Genomic DNA, 26,603 nt, shown 5'->3' with positions numbered 1-26,603 from the left:
AAAGCAGGAGCAGCAGCTTGAAAGAGGTTAGTGGGGAGTGGGTCCAGGGTGCACATGGTAGATTTGTGGCCCTGGAGGAGGGAGGAGAGGTCAGTCTAAGAGGGGAGAGAAGGAGGAGAAGGAGGGTGAGTTAGTAGCAGTGTGGAGTAGTGGTGGAGTAGTGGTTAGGGCACTGGACTCTTGACCGGAGGGTTGTGGGTTCAATCCCCAGTGGGGGACACTGCTGTTGTACCCTTGAGCAAGGTACTTTACCTAGATTGCTCCAGTAAAAACCCAACTGTATAAATGGGCAATTGTATGAAAAAATAATGTGATAACTGTATAATGTGAAATAATGTATAATGTGATATCTTGTAACAATTGTAAGTTGCCCTGGATAAGGGCGTCTGCTAAGAAATGAATAATAATAATAATAATAGTAGGGGAGACAGAGGGTGTTGGGTTTGGAGCAGGAGGGGGTGGGGTGGAGGGGGAGGTGTTAAAGAGTTTGTGGATATCAGAGGAGATAGAGGAGGGAAGAGGAGGGGGAGGGTTGAGGAGGGAGGACAAGGTAGAGAATAGTTTCTGTGGGTTGTTAGTGGAGGATTGGATAATAGATTGGAAATAGGAGCGTTTAGCAAAAGAGAGAGGAGAAGGAGGAGAGGAGGGAGCGGTAGAGGTCTAGGGCAGCAGGGAGTTTGGTTCTCTTCCATTTCTTTTCAGCAGAGCGCAGTTTGGTTCTTGCTGAGTGGAGCACAGAGGAGAGCCAGGGTTGGGGAAGGGAGGGGCGGGCAGGTTGGGAGATGAGGGGACAGAGGGAGTCGAGGGAGGAGGTGAAGGAGGAGAAGAGGGTGAAGGTAGCAGAGTCTACAGAGAGTTGGGAGAAGGAGTCGATAGGATAGAGGTGAGAGAGAGCGGTGGAGGCAAGGACAGAGGGGGAGAGAGAGCTGAGATTACAGGGGGAGGTGACAGTGGGGGTAGGTGGAGTAGGGAGAGAGGGGAGAGACAGAAAAATAGAAGAAATAATGATCAGAGAGGTCCAGAGAGGTGACAGAGAGGGTGGAGGGGCAGCAGGCCTTGGAGAAGGTGAGGTCCAGTTGACAGACAGCTTTGTGGGTAGGAGGGGATGGAGAGAGAGAGATGTTGAAGGAGTGAAGGAGAGGAAGGAATCCAGCAGAGTGGGTGTGGTTGGAGGGATATTGATATCACCTAACAGGACAGTTGGGGTAGACAGAGAGGGGAGGGAGGAGAGGCAGAGGCAGAGGGATGAGTTTAGAGGGGTTAGGGGAGCAGCGGCAGAGAGAGAGGACGGGAGTAAGAGGACAGAATAATAGGGATGTGAGAGACAGTCATAGCTGGACAGGTGAGACAGATAGGTACAGTAGTAGTGGGAGCAGGAGCGGTGGGGGGGAGGGTACAGACCTGTCTAGTAGTTGGCGTCTTCCAGAGCACTGCTAGGTTTGAATTTTCTCCATCAGCCTCCTCGCAGGTCTCTCCTCGATGGCCACCCACAGCTAGACTCCTAGCTCTTTTGTAGAGAGGCTCTTCAGTTGGCTGGCGCTTCGTGCTGGCACAAAAATAGGCTAGCTGTCTATTATACTAACTACATGGATAAAAGCTGTGTGTAAACCAATCAGATTGAAAATCAACCTCTATTCAATTTAACCACAGTCACCTGGTACTAATCACAAGCAGTAGATCACCTAATTCAAACACCACCACCTTTATAATGTTACTTAAATACATTTAATGTTAATTACTTGAAGCAGGATCACTTACCTATCTGCCTCTGACTCTGGTTACCTGTACATATACAGTAGCAGTTACACTCTGTTAAGTCACCTTTATTAAGGTGTTATGAATGCTATATGGTATTAGTCGACAAAACACAGAGGACGGAAGGTGCCCACTTGAAGACCCCAGAGATGTACCCTACTTCGCTCAATCCAGACGGTTGTCATGCTGATGCACTGGGGAGACCGCACAGTGATCCCTGGAGCCAGCATCACAGCCATTGTGTGTGCTGGGGAGGCAAAATAAGCTGATCCCTGGAGCCAGCATTACACTTCAGCCATCAACAACAGGCAGAAGGATATCTACATCATCAGATGGAAAGAAATACAAATGGATGGAGACACAGATGGATCACATTAGTTTACTGTAAAACTACGTCTTACTTGGTGTTTATCTTGGCGAGAGCCGAGTTTAAATCAGCATGAAGTTTTAACATCTACTCTCATGTAATGGAAATCTAATTTAAAAAGTGTAATGTCCCAAAAATAAGGTGATTTCACACGAAAAAAAAACAAAAAATCAGCAATATCATGTGAACCTAAACAGCAGGTAGGCACAGGAACCTCTCAGGGACCACAGGAATACTCTGGTTGTGGATTTTTAACATTTCTGCTGCTGTTCTGGTGAAAATTTGTTTTCGCAGTTTCCAACACTAAGGAAGCTTCAAAAACGGGGAAACTTATTATGACAGATTGTAACAGGGGAAAGACATGTGCATTTGTATGTTACCAATTTAACACGGCCTACCAGATGCAAGCTTGAATTTCCCTGAAATGGTACCCATGTACCTAGTTCCACCCATTTTGACCTTAAATGAAAACCTATATTGATCTACAATAATATAAAACTTGAAATAGTGTCAAAAGCTTTTTTTCTTTTTTACTTTCTTGTTACCTTTTTATTAATAATTTAACTGTTTGATGTTCCAAAAGGTTACATATCGCCAAACTGGGACCTTTATTTACAAAATCTGTATTAATCTAATACGTTAAAAGCATGTAACACTACTTTTGATAACTAATTTATTTTCTGTATACATTACAGAATACTCTTCGTTCATCTAATTAGGCAGCTAACTCCCTGGCATTGTGTTGTTGCTCAAGTTATCTACATGGATGTGGGTGCAGCTGATGGGGACAATCCAGTGAAAACTAGGATTGGTGGCAATCCTATACAGTATTATATGTTTATCACAGATCAGTGGTCGGCAATTCAATTTGACGGCGGGCCAAATGACCCGTGGGCAGCCGCAGAGCGGGCCACTTGCTATACCAACCCCCCCCCCCCCCAAAAAAAAATTGCCATAAAAAGGTGTGGCAGCATACCAGCACGTCAGTAAGAAAGCTGGTCAGGCTGGTTGAAAACAAACCATCAAGGAAAAAAGAAGTAACAATTGTGATAGTATGTCTTTGTAACCTCCAAATAAATCTTAGTAATATAATATAGTCTATTAAGAGTTCAGCATTAGTTCAGTTTAACAAATCTGATATGTTGTAAGTGAAATGTAACTCAAAATGACTCCTAATGATGTAGTCACTGGGCTTATGACAGACCTTTTTGTACAGCTGAAAGACAAGGTCATACGGGGAGTCATGACCGCCCCCTTGTGGTAATATTAAAATGAAGTTCTGCCAAGGAGGCTTCAGCGGGCCGGATTTGGCCCACAGGCCGCCATTTGCCGACCACTGTCATAGATCAACCAAACTGAGGCAAATTAATAACACAAACCTGATTTATTCCTAATTTAGTAAAAGGTTGCCAACAGTATGATTCCAAAAGCCGTGTAATATACTGTAATGTAGCACTTTATTATTCATCCAGAGGCACCGAGATAAAATGTCCATTCACCTCTAATTACATACGGTACCTGTAAAAATAATACCCTAAGAGTAATTTTCCTTTAAATGCAACTGCAATGAAAAATCTGACTCTACCAATGAAAAAATACAAGAAAAAAATGATTTGGCGACCACAATTTCAAATAATTAAAAAAATATATTTCATTTACAACTTTCCACTCTCTTAATTCCTTGTATTACTTTTACTTTGTACTGTCTGTACAACAGAGAATATACCTAGCATATCAAACTGCATATGTAAAATGTTCCTGGCACAATACAGAGATCTACAGCAACAGAAACCAAGTACAACCTAATACATGTCTAGTTTGTTAACTCTGTACAGACATTACAAAAGAATATATTCGTAAAAATAATTGAAATACACAGCTGTAATACTTTCGTAATACATATGAAAAGTTCAGTTAATGTGACAATGTTTTTTTTTTAAATTTTATTTTATCTAAACTTATTGTCTAACTAGTTTACAAACTTTTTTTAATGGATACAAAACTTACAGTGTTTTGATTACATAATGTATTGGAAATATGATAATACATAGTGCAACTTGTAATATTCATGCTGTAACTTGAACAGTTTTACAAGCAAGCCAGATCTACACCTGTTGGGTGTTTTACATGTATAGTTACTGAGCAATGTAATTTGAATGAGAAACCACTTAGCTTGTTACTGGGGAGTAAATGTACTTTCCTCAACTAATACAAATTTAGTACACAATTTAATATAAATCTTGCAAGGCAAGTTAATTTCTGTCCTGAAATATGCCCTCTATGAAGCAAAGTGGTGGTTCAGACAGGGAACTCACTTTTAATCAGTCAATCAAATCAAGCTTATTAAGTGTGGATAACCAGACAGTTGTCAATCGAAATAGCAGTACCTTATCACTAACAACGTAATCACTTGTCCAACGATCGTCAGGGAATGGATTCAGATCTTACCTGATCCATTACCTCCCTGCTGCGAGTTAATTTGCCTACTACCCAGCCTCCACCTGTTTTTTGGCAGTTATCCTGCCACCTGCCCATGGCTTTCCTACAGTCAGCCTCTCCACTTATCAGTGGAAAAATTATGGGCAGGGTTTCCCTGAGGTGAGGCCAAAGGCCAAAGATGTATTATTATATGTTAAATGTGTTATCCTAGAACATATAATATGCATCAATGTGTTATCGTGTCTAATCTGTAATAAATATTGTATCTATCACGAGTTCCCTGACTAAAATCACGTTTTGCCTGAGTGCATTTTCTATTTTAAACGCACGTTGTTGTTCAATATATTATCCAGTTCCAAAACCACTTTAGATTTCTCTAATAATTGTAAACTTGGCTGTTTTTCTGCAAGGAGAATCCACCCCTAACCAACACGTCATCTGCAAGCGCATAAAGGTTCCTTGTGTTATTCTCCCATGTCGCTTCTTTTGTTTCGGCCTTTGACAGTCACGTGCTGGGAAGCCGAAATGGGAGTCGACCGCTTAGAGCCTGGATGAAGGGCTACCCTCAGCCATGGATTCTCTGAGGTTTCCCCCTACATTAAAAATTACAAATATGCGAGTAGGGGGGTTTTCCTTACCTGAGTGCTGAGCGGTTCGTATTTAGTTCTGCGGGGTGCGTGGTCAGGCTGGGCTCTTTCCCCAGTGCAGTCATGCTCTAGGGGACAGGCCGTGTCTCAGCTGCTCATTTTCATTAATGTTTCAATATTTTGGGGGGTAGGTGGCAGTGCGCCACTGTGGGGTGCGGTAATCATTTATTATTATTTTCCATTCATGGTTTGGTGGCCTCGTCTTTTTGGGGGGAGGTGGCCCACAGTCACTTCCTATCTGCGGCACTGGGATGCATGTAACTGTTCATGTTTTTCCAGCCGGCCTCACGCAGGTAGCCGTCGAGCACCCACGGACGAGGCCTCCGGCCAAATTTATCTTTCACTCGGGCCCTGAGTGCCCATCACAGTTCATTAAATCATCTTCAATTGCACTCAATAAATCATTAATTCATTGCGGATTCTCCGTGCTGAAATTATTAGACTACACCTCAACTGGATGGACCAAATCTTTGATTTCTGTTCTTATCAGATTACATCAGATTACAGTTAATACCGATATCAGGAAAGTTATTATCTGCAGTGTTATTCTGTCAAAGTAGGGTCTGGATTTAGGTCATTTGGGATTTTATTACTTAGGGGCCAGATTTATGAAGCTCTTCAAACTTTGCCCTTTTGTTTTCATTAAATGAAAATTAAATGTTATAATGTTAGTAATACAAAATGCAGGCACTGTGAGTCGTCAAATTCACAAAATCAATTGGTTGTTGCTAACTTTGTAGCATTAACTCACAAAAATGTTTGCAAATTTCAATTTTTTAATTTGCTGATTTGTTTTTTCTATTCTGTACTCATAGCAAGACAGAAACGATGCAGACATGATTTCAAATGTACGTTTTCAGAAAATACTGAAAACCAGAAGTATTTATATTTTCACTTTCTTTTTGGCATATTTCTTCCTATTAGAGTTAAACATTAACACATTGAAAAACACAACACCACCACCTTAATCACACAATACAAACCTAAAGTACATTTAGTAGTTACTGTAAAAGAAAAAAACTCTGTGCTTGACAGTATACCAACTTGTAAAACCTGTGTAAAACTCCAGCTAAAGTTTATAGTTCTGCAAAGCACAAACAGCTACAATTAACTGGGGCTTGGCATTTCAGATATACTGTGATAAAATGAAAATGGCAATTGATGTTGCACAATGTATGCATGTTTGTTTCGACTTGAGAGCGTCATCATTAAATCATTACTGCATTTATTGTTTTTAGTATCCTCTGTTCTTATAGAATATCCCTGACCAAGCTTGAAATTGTTTAATGTTCTTAGTTATTTTAATTTTTTTAAATTGTATTTTCCTTTTTTTGTTATAAATGTATCAATGATCTAGATGTATTATGGGATTCAATAAGTAAAACAATGTGGCAAGGACGGGAGTTGCAATTTACAAAGCAAACAATGTGACAAAAAGTAGCTTAAAAAAAATAAACGCATATTCAGAGAGCTCAAATTTTCAATCAAAAAGACTAGATTCATTCACCCCTAGTTTTACTAATAAATATTATGGAATGAACCACATTCTGTACATCACACACATATTTATTATTGCTGTTAATATAAACTAACAAACATATTATTATTAAAACAAATATATTTCAAAAAATAATTCGACACTAAAATTCCAACGTTATTACATTGTTGAAAATGTATTGACAAATCTACGGCTATTGTCATTTTTGAATTTTTTGTTTTTTCATGAAATTATATGCTTCAGTTTATGTGTGGAATGTGTCAATTTTAATGCACTAATTATTATTCTATAAATCTACAAATTGCACACCCCTTGTTACAACAAAAACACTGAAACACGTTTTCACTATCCAAAATCTTAATTTTCTCTACACAGTATAACAAATGCACAGGGAATAATGAACAACAACAACAACAAAAAAACATTCAAAAGATTTTTTGGATATGTAAACCTTATTTAAAAGAGTTTGCTTTAACAAGTGTAACAGCAACAAGTCATGGATTTTAAAACCAGTTTTACTGAAATGTACATTTGTAGCAAAATGTATAGAAACATCCTACATCCTTTGCTGGCCTCCTTATTTGAACATATTGCTTTACAATTTTGGGTTCAGAAAATGAATAACATTTTGATTATTGCAAGTCAAAATAAACTATACTGTAGATCTGTCCTACAGAAAACCAATAAACATAGCATCCTATTTAAAACAAAGGTGCTAAACTGGATTTGAAATGTATCACTAAATACTGTGTATGTACAAGGAATTACAGGCTGCATTACATCAGACCAAGGAGTGAAATATGGAGTGTGCAACATTATTCTGGGGTCTCAATACATGCTTTATGCTTTAAAAAAAAAAAAAGACCGTCAGGTGCATGCAGGAGCCTGTAGGGGGGTTGTATTCTCCGTGTATTCCCACGCTGTCAGGTAATGTGTTATGAAGGGACTCAGCTGTGAGGAAATTGGCTGACGTTCTGTCATTGGCTGGGGGGTGGGACTACACGGGGTGAATGAATTAATAAAAAGGCGCTGTTTTGTATCCTCTCTGGCTCATGCAGGAAACATAGTGGAGCGTGACTTCACGGCTGAATCCTGAACAATCAGAGGCTCTGGAGCAGCGACTCGGAGAGACGGAGTGGCACTTCAGCGCGAGGCTTACAGACTCGTGGTGCAAGCAAGGCACACAGGTTTATTTATTGGGATACTGTTTTAGTGAGTGAGTTTAGCGGGACTGAGCCGTCCCACAGTGTACGAGAGGGTGCAGAGCAGTGCCTGTTCCTCTGGGCTTCCACCGCTAGAGGGAGCAACGAGCCGTGGAAAAAACCTGCACACTTTATTTTGTAGTTTTTCCTTAAAGTATTTTGTTTTCCTTTTTCCTTTCGCCTTTTTACTTATTGTTCTTTTGGATTACACACCTGTGTGTTGTATGAAGACGGGGCACAATACCATTGTTGGTAGAGTGTCCTGAACTGTAACAAAACACCTGCCAACTGAGCGCAAACTAAGAAATCTGGGCGCCTGTGCCGGTGTTTCATATTTGAACTTTGTGTCTGTTTTGTGTCTTCCCACACCCTACTACAACCTAAAATAACGTTATTTTCTACTAGTTTCTAATGGCTGGTTGGCCTACTAAATAAAACTGGTTATTCAATGGTTCTAAAATATGTTGACACAATGTATCACATACTGTATAGGTATAGACGGAGCTTACTAACAAATAAAACATAACTAATGCAGATGTGCCTGTGGATTCTGTAATGACATAGTGGTCTACCGCATTTGTCTTTGCACAGGCTGGTGCACCAGCTGTTCATAAATACAGATACAGTGTTCCCATCATCTCATTACAGATAGCACATCCTTTCAAAGTGAACACCACTTTCTATAGCTGTGCTGGTATATCACTTGCACTAAGCAGGTTTTTATTTGAGGTCCAAAATCCAATCTACAGCATCCAATGACTGAAGCATGCCGAGTAGTGTTTTCTTGTCAGCTTCTCCTTTGAATCAAACCTAGGAGTAAATAGTGATCACCTCCCGTCCGCCACCCCGAACCAGAAGAACTCTGTTGAGGCCCTCTGTTAGGACTTCTAAAAACTCCATATCTGAAGACCTTCAGTCAAGGTTAATCACTTCACGCTGTATCTCAGGTGCCTTCCAGTATGCAGTAGCATAAGTTTTAAAGTTACCTCTAAAACTCTTTATCCAGAGTTTTATAGATTTAAATAAAACATGAGATGCGTAATACTTTTTTAATTTAGTGTATCCATACAGTCAGTGATGCCGTCAGGGGGGGGGACAACCGGGGAAATAATGTAATATTGTCAAAATACTTGTCCTTTGAAGTTCTGACAATATTTTTTCAGTAATTTAGGAGTGGTTTCTGGGTAACACTAGTGAAGAGAGATTCATTGAAGGTTAAAACAAACTCACAGTGAATGTACATGCTAAGATTAATAAACAATGCAGAACTTTTCAGTGACATCAGGATTTGTGTATTTGTTTGTTAGAATAACTAGGTTAATGCTATAACAGCAGATTTCTAGGCTTCTGATGCAGGTCTGCAGAAGAAAACCATTAATGCTAGTTTTGGCTGTTTTTTACGCAGGCTGTTATTACAAATCTCTAGGGGGAAATTTTACAGATGGTGTATAAGGGTCATATATTTTAATGGCGAGTCTACAGCTATGGCTAAAAGTGTGGCACCCTATAGAATTAACATGTTTTGCTTCATAAAGTTTTCCATATATTTAAAAAACTGACAACAATTGAAAAATGTGACAATTTGAAATCTAACATGAAATACTACTACTATTATGGCTTCTGGTAGATTATTGTGCTATAACTGTAGTTTCTTTGATTACATAAATAAACTATCTAAATTATGTTCATATAGTTATTTATAGCTCCTAAAATTCTAATGATGCAACATTTTTGGCCATAGCTGTATATAATGGAACATATGATGAATGTTTACAGTATATATAAATCATTAGGGAATGTATGGTTCAAATAGGTTTACTGTATTTTAACCATGCTGAACCTATATCTTCTTTAATTAAGACTGTCTTAACATGGAAAACAAACTAGAAGGGTATTTACAGGGCAAATCCTATCAATGTTTTTTTCCTACCCTAACTAGACCTGGCTTGTACCTGGAAAGCAGAAGTAAAGGATACAGTTCTCATCCCCACATTTGTTTTTCGGCGGTCCAGGCATGTTCAGCAACACCAGATGAGCATCCTGGGATTTATTTACAACCACCTCGTTAAGTTTCACTGCAGTGTGCATTCTCCTCACATTTGACTGATTCCTGCAATAGAGTATTGTATGTTATTTCGGTAAGATAAACGCTATTTGGCATGATATACCTGTCTTAGGAGATGAGATCAGTTTTAGATAACCATGACACTCTGCCACAGCACCCTATACTTAATATAAGATAATTCAAGAAAACATGTTAAATACAAGCATTTAGTGAACATTAGCCATTAATTATTATGACAAAATATCCAATTTCTGGTAGTTTAACAAACACTCTTTATTAAAAAACAAAAGCACTCAAGCAATTTCAAATATTTGTTCATGACAAATGTATTGGCACCTTTACATTAAATATCTGTATAAATTTAATAGAACTAATTACAAATATTATTAATTGATTGAAAACCATAACACAGTAACTAAGCTGCCTTGTAAAGTCAATAGCCAAAAAAAGAGGCAATTATTTCGAACATCTGTTGAAGAAGAACGCTTTGGCAACACAGCAGCTGATGGTCAAGACAAAGGAGTTGGATTCATGTTGCAAATTACAAATTGCAACAAAGGAAATGGCTACAGAACAGTATCAAAGAAATATAGGAAAGAGAGTGTACAGAAGGAGTACAAATGAAGTGTGCCGGTTCTCGCTACGGTATTTGGTGGCAGTGGAGAACACGAAAAGGCAGTGGAGGTGGCTGGAGGAGACAGCCTCTATGTTAAATGTCATCACGTACCCAAACTGGGACGTGGCTCAGATTAGCTCAGGGGGATCTGGGCAACCACATACTAGTAAGGAATAGGAGAGCGTCACTTAGACTCGCACCTCGCAGATTAGCAGAGGTAACGAGACAGTTTTTCTATGTAGTCTGGTTTACAGTGTTTTTGTTGTTTTCCTTTTTCCTTTGATAGTTTGATTTTTCACTTATCTGTTTATGAAACTGGCATGTGCTAAAAGAACTGTTGCAACAAAAATAAAACAAACAACAAAACAAACTACCATTGTTGGTTATAAAATAAAACTGTGCGCCTGTGGGGCGTCTCAACGAACATCTCTGACTCACTGTGACAAGGCTGGCTGAGTGATGACTTCAGACCCAGGAAAGGAAACACACAGGACGGTGAAATGATGAAGGCGCTTGCTTGCGCCGGTTTATTTCAAATAAAAAGGTTTGAACAAAACAGAAAATATATACTGAACAAACAAAACGGCACGTTGGCCAAAGTAAAGAGACAAACAAACAAAGTGGACGAACAGACAAACAAGTACCGCGCTGGTGCTTCCAGCTCGCAATAGCAATTGTTATTTTTAGTTTCTTTTTAGTTTTTACCTCCTCTCCACACCCGTTCTCCACTCACGAACACACAACCCTGAGTGAGTGAAATGTGCATATATATACTGTTGTGCCGGGATTCAATTACTAATTAATTATTCACTTGAATCCCAGCACGTGAACTAATTATGTGCAACCCCGTGCTCATATATTAAATACTTTAAATTCACGTGAAGTGATCCCCGTGCCTAAATACAATTATACATTTTAAACACTCGTGCTCATTACCCACATTATATCCCGTGTACCAACTACAATACACCAACATTTACATACTACATGCAACATATAACACTCACCCACACACCCCCTATCACAGAAGACATAATGGGCCCAGATTTCACCAACAAGATATAACATACTGGTTAAGAATGATCATAAGTGTTTAAAAGCCATAATAAAAGCAAAAGGAGGACACATGAACTACTAAAGCAGGGGTGCCAATACTTTTGTCATGAACAAATACTTTAAATGAAATAAGTTTGTTTGTTTTTTGATAAAGTTTATTTGTTAAATTACTTTTTGTTTTATTAAGAAGTAGTTAAAGATTACTAAATGCTTGTTCCTAACCTGTTACCTTGAATTATGGTACAATAAGCGTAGGTGCCAATACTTTTGTCTGCGACGGTAACACATCACCTTAGTATAAACATGGCAGTGTGGGACTTTTACACTTGGTGGAGTATGGAAAATAAAATCTAGCTTTGATGGAATGTATTGTTGCAGTCATAAGTTTTAATAATAAAACCCCCAATCAAACCAAACATACAACTAGGGCTCACTTGAACTTAATCAACTTCTTTTGCAAAGTTTTTTCTACCCACATAAAATGAATGCCTCTCCTAATAAATACAAAATGAACAAGTAATAAAGCAAACACCCCAAAACACTACAATTTCAACCAAGCCCCATACAGTTTGCAAGCTCAGCAGCTTAAACAGCAGCTTCGTAGGGTTACGAAATATCAGTGAATTTAGCAAACGCATTCTTCTGTATCATTTTCTGTTTTAGTCTTCACACCCTGGTGACTTTTGATATCTATTACACTTAGAGCAAATGTGACATTCACTAGGGGAAGGGTATTGCAGGGGGACCTGTTAATGGTTACACTCTGGTATAGCTGATGCAATGAGTTTCAACATGAGGCCACAGGGGTGTTTTAAACTTCGGAGGTTTAAATAGTCACCAGGAAGTGATGACTGAAACAGCAAATGATACAAATTGTATCTAAACCAGTGGAAAACATTACATTAGTGAATATAGCTAGGATATTTCATATGCATACCAAGGTGATCTTTAATTATATTATATAATTTAATTATATTATATAATTTAATTATATAAGCGATACATCTTGGTGTGCAATCCAGCCCTAGTGATGAATTGTTAATTATACAGAATCCTGGAGGCACAATTTTCTTAAATACAGAATTTGGTTTACACTGAAAATGAGAAGGTCAGATTCAAAATTAGCATTTATCCCTACCAGATATACCTACATGATAATTAATGTTTGACATGCATGTATTAAATAAAGGCCTACAGCTATGGCCAAAAATTTTAGGACTGAAATAAATAAATAAAAACATATGAATATAATTTAGATCTTTTATTTACCATCATGTAATCAAAGAAACTACAAAATGATGCAAAAGTCTACCAGAAGCCATAATAGTAGTACTGTATATGGAAAACTACAAAGTGGTATGTAATTCAATATGTTAATACATCATTCGGCAGGTTTGATTCAACTTTATGAAGCAAAATATGTTAATTCTATAGGGTTATGCAAAACTTTTGTCCATAGCTGTGTATATATGTATGGGATTATCAATGTTAATGTTAAACCTGGCATTAACTGTGGAAACCCTAAACCTTTGGAACAGACAGAAAAACAACATTTTACTTTAAAAATATCAGTACATACATTAAGATTACAGCATTTGAACTAAAATTATATATTTTTTGGAAAAAACAGTACAATTCTAGCCAACATATTTTTGTGCCAGGTACAGTGCTAGAGCATACAGCAATGGCTGTTTAGTAAAGCATGCTGTTCTGCTTTTCAAAGATGTAAATAGCTTTGTAAGAGCATTTCATATCTGTATGCATTATTAGACCATTATAACACCAGCATATGCTTTCCATATTAATAATTTCTACAGCCTAAAAATGTCCTGTATACAACTTGTGGAAAACAGTTAAAACTGAATATATACCTATTTATTTATTTTAAACAACTTCCCAATCCCAAAATCCCAACCAAAACGTGCAAAAACTCTCAAGAAAGACATATATAGTAACACAGCAGGGAGGGGGTTAAAATCCTCCCTGTGTAAAACATGTGCGCAGGCACAGTTTTGTTAGTAATTGTTTTGCTTTATTGTTTAGATTTGTTAATTGTTTTATTGTTAATTATCCCCTGCACCTGGTAGTGATTGTAAATTAGAACCAGGTGCAGGGTATTTAAAAGAAGCAGTCAGTTTGCTCTAGACTGCTGTGTGAAGCGCCCGCTTGCGAGTGCGTGCAGGTGTACAAAGAAAGAAAGAAAGAAAAGGTAGTGTGAAACCTGTTAGTGTTTTGTGTTAAAACTGTGTTTATTTTGTTTTGGTTTATGTTACAGGTAAACAGCTTATATATGTGTGTTACAGGTAAACAGTTGTTTATAGTTAGGTTCCTGTCCTGTGTTTTAGTTATTGCTCAAAAAAGAGCTAGGTGTTTATTTCGTTTTGGTTTTTTGTGTTTATTAAAAAAATAGCGCAACCGCACTTGAAAATCCATTTCTGGTGTCCTGGGTCTATTCTTAAAGGGGCAACGAACGACCGTAAGTGCCGGCCGGTTTACAATATATATATATTATAGTGATGTGGTAGCACCACTATAGTTAGGGGTGAGTTGGCAGTTTAATGTTAAACTCCATTTTTTGTACTTTAATAACTCTGACCCCGTTCAATGGATTTGCACCAAAATTTGGATGTGTTGTCCCTTTGGTTAGATCTCTTGATGTAGGTCATTTCCTTCTGCTCGGATATATGGATTCTGAGATTCAGATAGTGAAAAAAAATTAAAGATTTTGTTTTTTGCTGGTTTGTTTTTGTCAGTCTCCAGCTCCAAAATGGTTTGGAATTTGTGTTTGATAATAATTGAGTACTTCCTGATGCCTTTGAGTCTCAGTGGGGCCAGTACAGCTTCCATGCACTTCGAAAAGGCACGCAGAGCTAGAGAGAGGCCAAATGGCAAGACCCGGAACTCATATGCTGTTCCCTGAAAGGCGAACTGCAGGTACTTCCTGTGCGCTGGTTTTATGGGGATGTGGAAATAGGCGTCTTTGAGGTCCACCGTGGTGCACCAGTCGCCTGGCCTTGCATTGTCAACATTTTGAACCTCCTTCGGCTTAGATACAGGTTGACCTGTCTGAGGTCAAGGATCAGTCTGAGGCCACCATCCCGCTTGGGCACTAGGAAGTACCTGGTGTAGAACCCTTCCTCCAATTTTAGCCCATTTTTGCAGCAGAGCTGCCACCTCCTGAGACACCACTACGGAATCCTGTGGGTCAGTGAGTGAAGTTACAGTCACGCCCCGAAAAGGGAGGGGGAGCGTGCTTGAACTGCAGTGAGTAGCTGGTCTGAACGGTAGTAAGCACCTAGATGCCTGTGGTGCACTGACGCCAATACTCCAGATGGCTCCCTGAAAGGGGGCCCTGGGCCTGTGGCAGCAAACCCCTAGGGCTGCTGCCTAGCTTATGGCTTGGCCTGAGGCTTATGCCTCCGCAGCAGCAGATGCAGATGGCTGTGCCGGTCTTGAAGGCTGCTGGGGCCTAGGGTGCCAGTTTTCCACTGGTTTGCACACTGGGGGTGGTCGCTTGGGAAGCCTGCGCACCAGCTCCTTTGTAGATTTCCACGTTCAGTGACAGTGCTGCAGCATCTTGTCCACCGCGGGACTAAAGGTTTGCCCTGGTGTAATAGGGTCATCCAACAGCAGTGCTTTGTCCCCATCAGACACGTGTACCTGGGAAAGCCAAATATGCCTGCGTGCAGCCTACAGCCTGCCCATTCAGCTTTGACAGACTGAGCAGGTTCTTATTAACCAGGCGCAGCTCATCCAGCTGTTGTGTTGACTGTCAGAGAGGGACCTCAACAAACAGGACTGATAGGCTACCAGAATAATATTAAAGTTGCCCAGCCGTGCGGCAAACACACTGGCTGAATAGGCACACTTGAGAATCACCTCCGAGACCCGGCACTGCTTGTTGGGGGCAGATAGCATCCTTGGACAGGAGCGCTAAATTAGGCACCTGTACCAGCGCGGCCAGCCCCAGCTTCTCCACATCGTGCACCCTTGTGGCAAAGTGCCCACCCCTTTGTATTTATTTATGTATGTTTTGTATTATTATTATTATTATTATTATTATTATTATTATTATTATTATTATTATTATTATTATATTGTATTTTTGTGCAGGCGGATAAAACATTATAATGTGTAGTTGGTGGGGATGGGGTTAAACCCCCTTCCCTAGTACCCTCGTGGGAATGTGGCTGGAACCTTAAAGAAATTATTGTATCAAATTAGGTAATTAAGGCTCCAGCCACAGACTATAAAAAGACACACTCCAGGCTTATTAGGCAGAGAGTGTCAGAGGAGAGACGTAAGTCTGTGGAAAATAGGAATAAACAATTTCTATGTATGCTAGTTTCACAACCAGCATACTACTTGTTTTAGTGTTTGTTTGTTTGTTTGGCCCTTGTGCCCTTTTGTTTGGTATTTTGTTTAAATCTTTTGCTTTATTATTTAATAAAGCGCTGAGCGTCGTTGCGCTTCAGTTTTGCCCGCTATACCTTGTTTTGACTACTGCTTCCTGAACCTGATGTCACCACCCACACGCCACACAAAGCCATCTGTGACAACCCTATATAGAGTGTCCATAAACAGCAAGAGCTGTAGCTGGGTGACCCAAGGATGACTGGATCTCAAAAAGAAAGTCTGGGTGCACTGGAGGGGACTCAGGAGAGGTGGTAGGCTCCATTAAAGATGGATTACCTTGTCTCACCTTCTGTATGCCAGGGCAATTGCAAGACTGCAGTGGCACTCTTGATCAATGGTAGAAGCTCTGCTGACAGGGATAGCTTAACTGCAGGGTATGTGCTGTCCGACTTCACTTCCTCAGACAGGAATGCCAGCTCCTGTTCGCCCGCCTCTTCAGAGGCGGTGATGGACAGCATGTCACCCTGCTACCAATCTGCCCCTCGGGACCCCAAGGGAACAGGCAGGGCAGAAGCCGCCGAACGTTCCTTGGTGGGAAACTGCTAACCAGAACTTCTCCATCTTGTCAGAGTCCGCCAATCACTTGGATCGGCGACTCTCCTTCCTCTTCCTTGGAGGAGAAGCAGAGGATGAAGAATACTGTGAGGACGGCTTCCTGCATGGGCTTCTTTCCTAGGTGCGTCGTCTGCGCTCCCTTGGCACAGAGCCATGGGGTGAGGATGCAGCCACCTCTCTAAGAGAGGGTGATGGGGAAGAGCGCTGTGCAGGAGTGAGGGACACAGAGCGCTCTGTAGAGCTGCGGGAGACACGTTTCTCCAGTCATTATGTAAGTAGCAATGCAGTGTACAGTAACACTGTACAGGTGCTAACTCAGTCTGCTTAAAGACAACAAAAGGGCTGTTCAAGAACAAGACTGGCTTGGTACCGGACCAGGGATGTAAACACTGGTCGCTAGCGGGTCGGAACCAGGACGGTACCAGGAAAATATGGGGTTGGTTCGGTAAGTTTAGCACTGGGTCGGTATGGTACGTGGGAACAGATTGGGTTGGTGATCTCATTACCCGTACGGTACGGGTCCACCAGTGCGGGTAGCACTGTACAGGGACGCCGACCTGTGCAAGCTACTGGCAAAACCACTCAAGTCAGTACACACACGAGACTAACAAACGTAACGCACAATTTACGCAAAATTAATTTTAACAAAATGATTACAGCGTAAATAAATTATCGCATACATTATGTAAAATTATACAGTCATAAGCAGCAAGTACTTATCTGATACACTGTCAGGTCAGTCTTGAAATGAAAAATGGCGCAGAGGTCTGTGAGCGCAGTCATCTTATGTCCTCGGGGGCGGGCCATGACTGCGTCACAGGCTCTGCGAGCAGCTTTGACATATTTTATTCAGGTTTGGGGTCTTTAGGAGTTAAATACCCATTTGGTAATGGTTACATTTCATACTTAAAAAGGAACTTTTGTTACATGGTTGCATTTCCCACTACAGGATTGAACTGTCACAGTTGTTAACAAATCACTTAAGCTAGGCTTTTCTGCAACTGCAACATTTTAAATTAGTTACATGCGCAGAATATGAACATAGGAGTGTAGGCTCTAGTGTCTTCTACAGCAAGCAATTCTTAAGTACTGTACACTTCATTCAATTTTATTTTATATGGAAAGCAAGCGCTTCATTATATCACACATGCTATATATTATAGATCACATGGAAATAAAAGTGTAAGATACCTTCCAGCTCACAGGACATTTAAGTTTAAAGAAAATGTATACAGTTTAGCGATCAGAAAACTGTATGCCAATATTTTAGAATATTAAAAAAGGTTTAGATAAAAATGCAATTTGAAAACTTAGTTTTGTTCTTTGTGTGCTGAAAGGGAATAAAATGAAAGAACCACCAAAACAGAACTACTATCACACACAGCCTAAGTTAAAGTAAATGAGACTTACAGACTTTCCCATTCTCTAGAAGGAAGAAAACAAAAAAAAAAATCATAAATCATGAAGGTTAGATTTTACATCTATATCATTTACAGATATATATATAAAAAATGTTATTTTTAGGGGTACACAACATCCTTTAATTATTTACTGTTGTCTCCTGTGACAGATGTTATACTTTAATATCAAAATACCCATAATTGTTTATATGGTATACAGGTACAGAAAAGATGACCAATACTGAAACTAGGGTTATGCAATTCCCTATAACATGTTTTTTGTCAACAGATATTCAATGAAGCTGATATAAACATGTAGATTCCATAACACTGAACCAACCTGATCTGTTCAATTGGGTACCAATCAGTGGCAATTATCTTCTGCACTGAGTGATTTAAAAGCTGATGAGAAGCAACCCCCCCCCCTCCCCCTCCCCATTTTCCTTACTCATTTATCTGTGTTTATTTGTCATACCTTTATTGTATCTGTTTGACATAAAATTCTTTTGATTTCACTTTCTGACTTGTGTCAGTTCCCGTAGAAACCCATTGATTGTAGTCGTGGGCAACACTTAACCTTAAACTCGCCAACAACTGTGTGTCCCAGTATGTCCCAACAACGGAATCAAAAGCAGTTGCTAGCTTTTCAACATGTTTTGTGTCAATTTACAGCCTCACCTGAGGTACGGTAGTAAAAATGTAGCTCCCCGGGTGAGGAAAATGTCCTTTCAATCAGCTTTAAATCACTCAAGTAATTTTCATTGAATTGTGCAGATGAGGGAAATGCTTTACTATTTATCTAGGTATCCTGTTATCTGTCTGTACAAGTACTTATTGTAATAATGAAAGTTACAGTAAAATTAACAGAGAAATGCAGCCAAATACATTCCACAACATATTTTTGCAGGAGCTCAGATAAGCAGGAAAAGCCATTTTATTTATTTATAAAATTTATATTTAGAGTTTCTACTGCCATTTCCATCACCCCCAATTTAGTATATCCAATTATGTTTCCACACCACAGATATAGCACCTCATAGAAGGTCAGTGGAAAATGTTTGCTACAGGATCATGCATCCAGTTTCTAGCCAAATAAAATCTACTACACCAACATCCAATGCTCTTTTTGAAACACTATTGAGGAACAAAACACCGGGATCCTTCAGTGGTTGCTGTAGGAAGTACATTTTATTCAAATAAGAAACACCTGATGCATGACACAGTACTACATAGAAAGTGTAGTGACTTGTAAAATACCAATGAAAAGTAATGTGTTTATTATAAACATTACAGGATGTTCTGTAACCAGCTTTACAATGTACCGTTAATACTAATAGGATTTGCAGTACAGCCACCTGGGCGAACAAATCATAAGTAATACACCCAGACAATGGACCTATGATGTTCATACCTTACATATTACTTAGAGTGGTTCATAAGTTCAGTATGTTTTTATGATAGCTAGTCACTGTTATACTCCATTTTCCTATGTCAGATTTTAAGGGGAGAAAGTAGGAACACCTTTAAGCAATTCCTACGTGGAGTGTAACATTTCACCATGTATTGATGATACTTTATTTAGATGATATATTGTACCATTGTAGAGGTATTGTATGTATACTGTACTAGAAGACCAAAAGCACAACATTGTATTGCTCATTGCAGTTCATCAAATGGTTTTTGAATGAAGAATAAGTGTATTTTATAGTTTGTCCCATCTCTATCCTATTTAATTGTTGCCTTTAAACAAAATGGTCCATCATTAAATGACTTTGATCTTATTATGCATCACACATATAGCCTATCAGCACCACCACATGTATAGTGATGCATATTGTATTGCTACCTGCATATCGTGACACGTATTATGACATTAATGTACCGTTAAAACCATCTAAAATCCCTACTATTTGAAAACATACCTGTAATTTACATTACTCAACTGGTGATATTCAGACCTGTCAGCTCTCCCGTATTCACCGGGCATCTCCCGTATTTTGGACCCTTCTCCCGGACATCTCCTGGGACAGATTTCTCTTGTACTTTGCTCAAAACTCTACTGTTAAACCCCCTTATGTCAGCAAACCTTTAATGTCTGCAAAAGTCATGGCCAGTGTGTGGTTACTGCAATCCCAGTCTATACTTGGAAGGGTTTAGGTCCCAGGGGAGACCTGTGGCAGGCATTCATTCAGTGCGCGAGGCAAGTTCACATACTTAGCCATGCACCTGCACCCCAGAACCCCCTCCACCCCCGCATCCCCCCGGTGCCTCCACCACCGCCGCTGTACAGGGGAAATAGTTAAAAAGGTATCGCGGATTGCACCCCTTGCGATTTTGTATTTTGAAAAGTTGACAGGTATGGATATTGTAAAAGCATTACCCAGCTGATAGGATTTAGGAATATAACCCATACTGTATACTTTAAAGTTGGCCACTTGAGAGCTCTCACACTGAACTACTGAAAACTGGTACTTACGGTTTCATGTTGAAGAGGTCCCTGACCCCCATTCCTGCAGGTTCTCTGTTTCTGTTCCTTTCAGCGGTGAACTTCTCTTTGGTCCACGTCATGTGGACTCGATCTGGAACAGCATCAACCTTCTCGCTAATGGCTGCATGTGATGCTGTGTTTCTGTCGTGGATTAACTGGGCCTGAGGTGAACAAAATAAAGCCTTGAAGCACTTCTCAAACATCATGGGTATTGCAGCTTCACCCAGCTGCAGCTGAAACATATATCAGGCTTATGTGAGCAACCTTGTGATGCAATATGAATGAAAATCCAGTACTTTTTAATCACAAGGATGATTGCAGTAGGTTTTTTAATAGGGTGAGATACCGGTATTTATCTCTCTTATTTGCTACATAGGGGTAATTCTACAATACCTGTAAACTCACTCATTTAGTTTGCTCATTACACTTGTTTCACATTTTACATATATATATATTTTTTTTATAGAACAGGGAAATAATGTGGGTTTTAAATTGTTGCTTTATTTTTTTTTTGTTTAATCCTTAATATAATATTAACATACAAGTAGGCTATAGTCTATAAAGTTCCAATATTACTGAACCATTACCTCAGTTAGCAAGTACTAAAGGCACAGAAAAAGGGACAGAACCTGGAGAGGGACAATGTATTGCTAAAACACCAGCGGGCAAAACAGCGAACCTTCATTGATGTTGTCATATGCCACACTAAACCTTGAGTATCTGCCATTCATTTAACAAAACAAGCAGCATCAAATCACAGATTGCAAATTGCTAACTAAAGGCTTCTCAAAAAGTATTCTACAATGATCAGGATTAATGGGCCTTGAATGAATACCAAACTGTAAATAAAAACAGTCTTTGAATAAAGTGAGAGTTTCCTTGTGTGAAAGCTACATTACAGATACAGAATACGAAATGGGGTGTGCGAGGAAAATAATGGTTGAGATGTGGGTAGGCGTTGACATACAGTACAGGTGTTGGGATAAAGGAATACTTCGAGTGCCATGCTTTCTTACTATGGAAAACAAATCAATTTACTGTTGGTACATCCACATACCGCTTAACAACAATTTTGAGGACTGACTCTCTCCAATTATTTTTTTGTTTTATATAAAGTATGTACAACATCTATACTTTTGCCCTTACTTGTTACATTTATTGTATTGCATGCAAGTGCCATTTTGTGTAAATTTAAATACTTACACATCATTTAGAATATGTATGTTTGACATGAGGCTGATACTGCATGCCTGTTTCACATGGGCAACAATAAAAGGCAACAGGTAAAAAGCTAAATAATATAATATTCCTAAAATACTTTTAAATGTCAGTACTTTATATGTTTTGTGGAGTAATACTTTAGATTCCTTTAAAAGATGGAAGTTTAATTAGTTTTATTTCAGCCTTCAGTTATTTTCATTCTTTTTTTAAGTAGATATTTTTCATTTCACTTATTTAGTTTAGTGTGGTTTGCTGTGGCACTCTAAGTATTGGACTGGGAATGGCATTGGGAGGAGTCACAAGTACTTGGACTACCTCTTCCTCTTTGTCAGCGAGCTGTATGACAATTTCATCTTGGCCATCAGACGGCTGATTAGAGTGGTTCTTTCTTCTAATGGAGCTACGAGACCCGTCAGTGATGCTCTGAATCTGGGACATGATGGTCACCAGGTACAGACAGCAGACAAAACAGGAGAATGAACGGTCAGTTATATTGAAGTAACACTACAATACTGCTGCTCCAGGAAGCCATCAGTTTTATTAGTTCTGCTAATCAGAGAGGACCAAACCAACCACAATAAAACCAAGCAATTGTATTCATCCCTACACTTAAAAAATAAAATTGCAAACAAAAAGATGCCTGGTATTGAACATTTCTATTCAGTTATTGATCAATCCAATAGTTAACTTTTTCTCTTTTCACACTTAACCTTGTCCCTGCAATACCACTCATCTCTATTTGACTGCTTGGAGCGCAAAGAAGCACAATCCCATTCACAAAATAACATATGGTAAAGCAATTCATTTATATAATGATTATTATAACTGCTTCAGTCTTTGTATTAATCTATTATTGTTGCATTTTTTATTAAATAAAAAATGCTCAATTTGTGTAATCGAATGATGATTTCATAGTCAATGGTCTTTATTCTAAAAGATTTTTTTACTCAAAATCATTATTAGCAAAAAAACAAAAAAAAACAACTTGGAATAAAAAGTTTTTAGACTCATGTCCAGTGTATGAATAGAAGTCTCTGCTGTTGATTAATAGATACAATTATAGTCAGAAGAAAACAAACCAGAAGTTTACACAATTATGGATACAAAACAAAAATATAATAAAAAAACATATTTGTTATCCAATATCTTTTTGCAAGACATATTGTGTGAACAGGAATTCAGGGTTACCTCTCGTTCTCTTTCAGTTCTGGAGAGCTGCATCTGCTTCAGCATCTGAGATCTCTGCTCCATCACCAGAGTCTTTTCATATGTGAAGGCAGAGATGTCGCTTTCATGCTGATCAATAAAGTAAAGAAACAACAGTATTTACACAATATTCATTGTTTTTAAATGTACTTATTGAATAACAAAAAATAACTAAAGATTTGATACTGACCACTAATTGACATATCTATAGTAACTGTTCCCTTGGAAACACAGTGCAGAAAAAATAACACTTCGAAAGGTTAAAACACACAGCAACAAAACAACACAAGAGTTACAAAGTGCGCAAATCACAATTATAGTACAATAGGAAGGACTTACCATTTCAACTACCTCTACCTCTGCGTTAAGTCGCAGGTGGTACAAAAACATCTGCAAGTCTTTCTTCATCTGAATACTATTGTCATCCAATTGGGCCACAGTAAAGATGCGCATTTTACATTTCCTCCACACCTGTGAAGACAAATTAACATTTTAACTGGGGGTGTGTGATGGAGAGCGAATTAATCCGAATCAGCAATCTCCCTCTCGACCGGTGAGGGCACTGTACAACAGGAACTGCGGGCTTCATACTGAATGGTTGGGCAGTTCATTTCAGGGACAGTCGGAAGCCGTCCATTCAGGAAGAAGGCGGCGTTACGGTACCTGGATTCATCGCCCTAGTACGGTGAGCGAAGTTTCAGTCATGAATTGGAGGAGACGTGATTGAACTAGCTATCGGAGGGGGCGGGGCTTAGGGTACTTTAGGGGGACGTGACGCCGTAATCGCTTCCTTTGTTGTGGTTAATGGGAGGAGACAAGGACGGAACCTTGAATGAAGTGTGGTTCCATTGATAAACTGTTGTGTTTGTTTTGCCAGACGGCTGATTCGAAGCCGGAGCGGCAGGGAGAAGCCAGCCCGGGCCTGAACGCACACGAGCACCAGCACTCAGAGCACCGCACCTGCACCAGAGCACACAGTCTGGAGACGTGTGGTTGTGACTGTATTTCTTGTTTGGTGTTGGAATTATTATTTCGGGACTGCAACCCCTTTTGTTTTGTCGCTGGCAATACCCATTGCTGGGTAGAGCCAGCTTTATTATTTGAATCCTCGTCAAGGAACATTAAAGAAACCTGACCTGTGAACTTTGTGTTTGTCCTTTGTTGGAGCACCTGGAATCACCTGTACACCGGAGCACTACAAACCACATTGCCACAGGGTGGTGCTCAGAAGTACATGAGTTTATACATTATTTAATGAGATTTAAATCAACACATCATCCATACTGCAAGACTAAATAAATAAGTGTATACTACCTGAATGGTCAACACCAATACAGCTGCTTTAGAAATAAATGACAGTTGAATACCTTGTGCTGTTGAAGAAGGAAGGGCAGTAGCATAAGCAGTCCTCCATCGTGGACGATCCACCAGACATCAATGGTTCCATAACTGAAGCGCTCTTGGTTGCTTGGAAATGAGTCAATGTTTTTAGCAACCAGCAGAGCCTGGTGTGCTGCTGTCGTCTCCCTTACAGTCTCTGCAATACAAAAAGGAAAAACCATTATGCTGATATCCTGCTAATTGAATGGGTGACTAATTGATGCTAAAGGCATCCAGCAATTTTGTCACATTTCAGATATAATTTCACTTATAATTTGCACCCTGAGCTATAATTTAGTTTAATTAATAACATCCTACTGTTGCAAGCATTTGTCTCAAAATGTGATGTAGTGTCAAGGTTATGTTTGATCAGTGTAACATTTTACTTCATGCTTTCAAAATTCTGCAGAAGACAGCAAAAAGGAACGACACCTACCAATAAAATTCCTCCAGGAGACGGGATCCTCTTGTTGTTTCCACAACTTTGGCCAGGCCATGAGAACAGTGTTGTGCTTCATTCCTCCCAAGCCTGCAGACTGGATGAGGTGGGAAACCCCATCTCGTAGATTAGAGGAGACCACAACGTGACAGAAACCTTTGGTCTTCTCTGCAGCCATTGCAGACTTAACATTCTTTAAAGTAAAAAAACAAACAAAAAAAATAAAAAGAAATAAATAGTAAACAAATACTAAAATCACAGTGTATTAACTAGTGCTGGGACGAACTCAGAATATTAATGTTCAGATATCCATTCAAGATTTGAATATTTGTTAATTTGCAAAACGTTATCAAAGCCATAATAGGTAACACTGTATTATAGTTGAAAAATATCACAAAAGTAAGAATCAATTCTGAAGGCTTTACTTTAGTGAATTAACTACAAAACAAAGGGTGCCTTTACAACAGTTATGATTTTTAAAAAAAATGTTTGTATTGTGGTAAAGCATGTGGGACAGTGGCTGATGGTAAATATATTAGCCTTTGGATGAAGTGAGCTTTGTTCCCCTGTTCAGAACCTGTATAATGTGATGGTATGTTGGCTGCTATACCAACGGGTAGACCACCAGAGGTCATCCTTCTGCAACATAATGGTGTAGGTGTGCAATGGGCAATGATCAGTACAATTGATCACAGGTGAATACAATTAAAGCTATCATTATCTGGCCTGGGGGAGCTATTTAAAGCCCGTTGATAACAGTGTTCCGGGTTGAGAAGTAGGATACCTAATGGTACGTGAAATGGTGTTCGGTAAATAATTAACTGTTATATTTTGAGGACGTATATTCACAGGAATATCAGCCATCATGTTATTAACCATCATGTTATTAGTTCAGGGACAGACCTGGTGTTTAGTTAGCCCTCTACAAAGAGATAGGTGTTATTTTAATTTTTGTAAACAGTGTTTATTTTTCTGTAAATAAAAACCTTTTATTTTCATTCAATTCATGTCTTCCTGAAGATTAATTTCCTCCTGCCGACCACATTACCACAGTATTCAAGTTAAAAACAGTACATAATCCTTACCATTGTTGTGTCTCCACAATAAACAAAGAGGCCATTGACACATTTTTATTAAAAAATAATAATGGAAAATAGGGTGTTGTGCAAGGAAATAAAATAAGTATATTTATTCACCATTTTATTACATTCCACATAACAAAAACTAGGAAACATTTATTTTGCAAGTTGGGCCTGTGTTGTAAAATGTGAGGCATCTTGGAGTGACGTACCTCATCTGTATTATATGGCTCAGAAATTACCCTGATTGACTTGCTTCTGAAATCTGAAGCAGCAACTTTAGGTAGAGATCACTATTTGGCAGCTTGTGTTATGTGTGTATCCTATTTGTTCCAGCATTAGTATTATTAACCCTATATTGACAAATGCTGTTTTCAGGCAACCCACGGTTACAACACAGCTACAGCTTACTAAAAGAGCCAAAATCCAACATTATGGGGCATGTTATGGTAAAAAAAACATAAAATACTGCCTGAATACAACATTTCAAAATATAAGGTTAAACATCCTCTGCTTTTGGTAAGTTTACCATACATATTTTTTGCCACTAACTTTCCTACAAAATAAATCAAAATCATGGAGAGCATATTGTTGTTGAGTTTGACATTTCCAAGAATTTCCAAATATATAGTGCATATCCTACATATTGCATAAATGTAAACTGCAGTATGTTATGACAATATTTAACATCTGTGTGGATAGTGATATATCAAAATTCCAGTTTCTTAGACCTTAGAAACAAACTTCAGTCTTCCTGGATGGTAATAACGGAGG

At 39.1% G+C, this 26,603-nt stretch overlaps 1 protein-coding gene across 6 annotated transcripts in view; it reads right to left on the bottom strand.

Annotated features, from left to right (window-relative positions):
- Nucleotides 1-3,511: 3,511 nt before the first annotated feature.
- The window catches only part of LOC117394700 (solute carrier family 12 member 7-like), a 128,044-nt gene continuing 104,952 nt past the window's right edge, over nt 3,512-26,603 (bottom strand). For 3 of the 6 annotated variants that reach the window (XM_033993180.3, XM_033993181.3, XM_059014351.1), the window contains exons 18-26: nt 24,748-24,943; nt 24,299-24,468; nt 23,271-23,402; nt 22,914-23,021; nt 22,041-22,154; nt 20,493-20,665; nt 18,027-18,041; nt 9,885-10,018; nt 3,512-8,810 (exon numbers count right to left, since the gene is read on the bottom strand). In XM_033993180.3, coding sequence (XP_033849071.1) covers nt 8,719-8,810; nt 9,885-10,018; nt 18,027-18,041; nt 20,493-20,665; nt 22,041-22,154; nt 22,914-23,021; nt 23,271-23,402; nt 24,299-24,468; nt 24,748-24,943 — 1,134 coding nt within the window. In that variant the 3' untranslated portion in view covers nt 3,512-8,718. The remainder of the gene's footprint in view (nt 8,811-9,884; nt 10,019-18,026; nt 18,042-20,492; nt 20,666-22,040; nt 22,155-22,913; nt 23,022-23,270; nt 23,403-24,298; nt 24,469-24,747; nt 24,944-26,603) is intronic. The other 3 variants (XM_059014333.1, XM_059014344.1, XM_059014350.1) reach the window with 3 other exon arrangements.

This window comes from Acipenser ruthenus, chromosome 3 (genome assembly GCF_902713425.1).
Source record: "Acipenser ruthenus chromosome 3, fAciRut3.2 maternal haplotype, whole genome shotgun sequence".
NCBI lineage: Eukaryota > Metazoa > Chordata > Actinopteri > Acipenseriformes > Acipenseridae > Acipenser > Acipenser ruthenus.
This window is presented reverse-complemented; position numbering and strand designations above follow the sequence as displayed.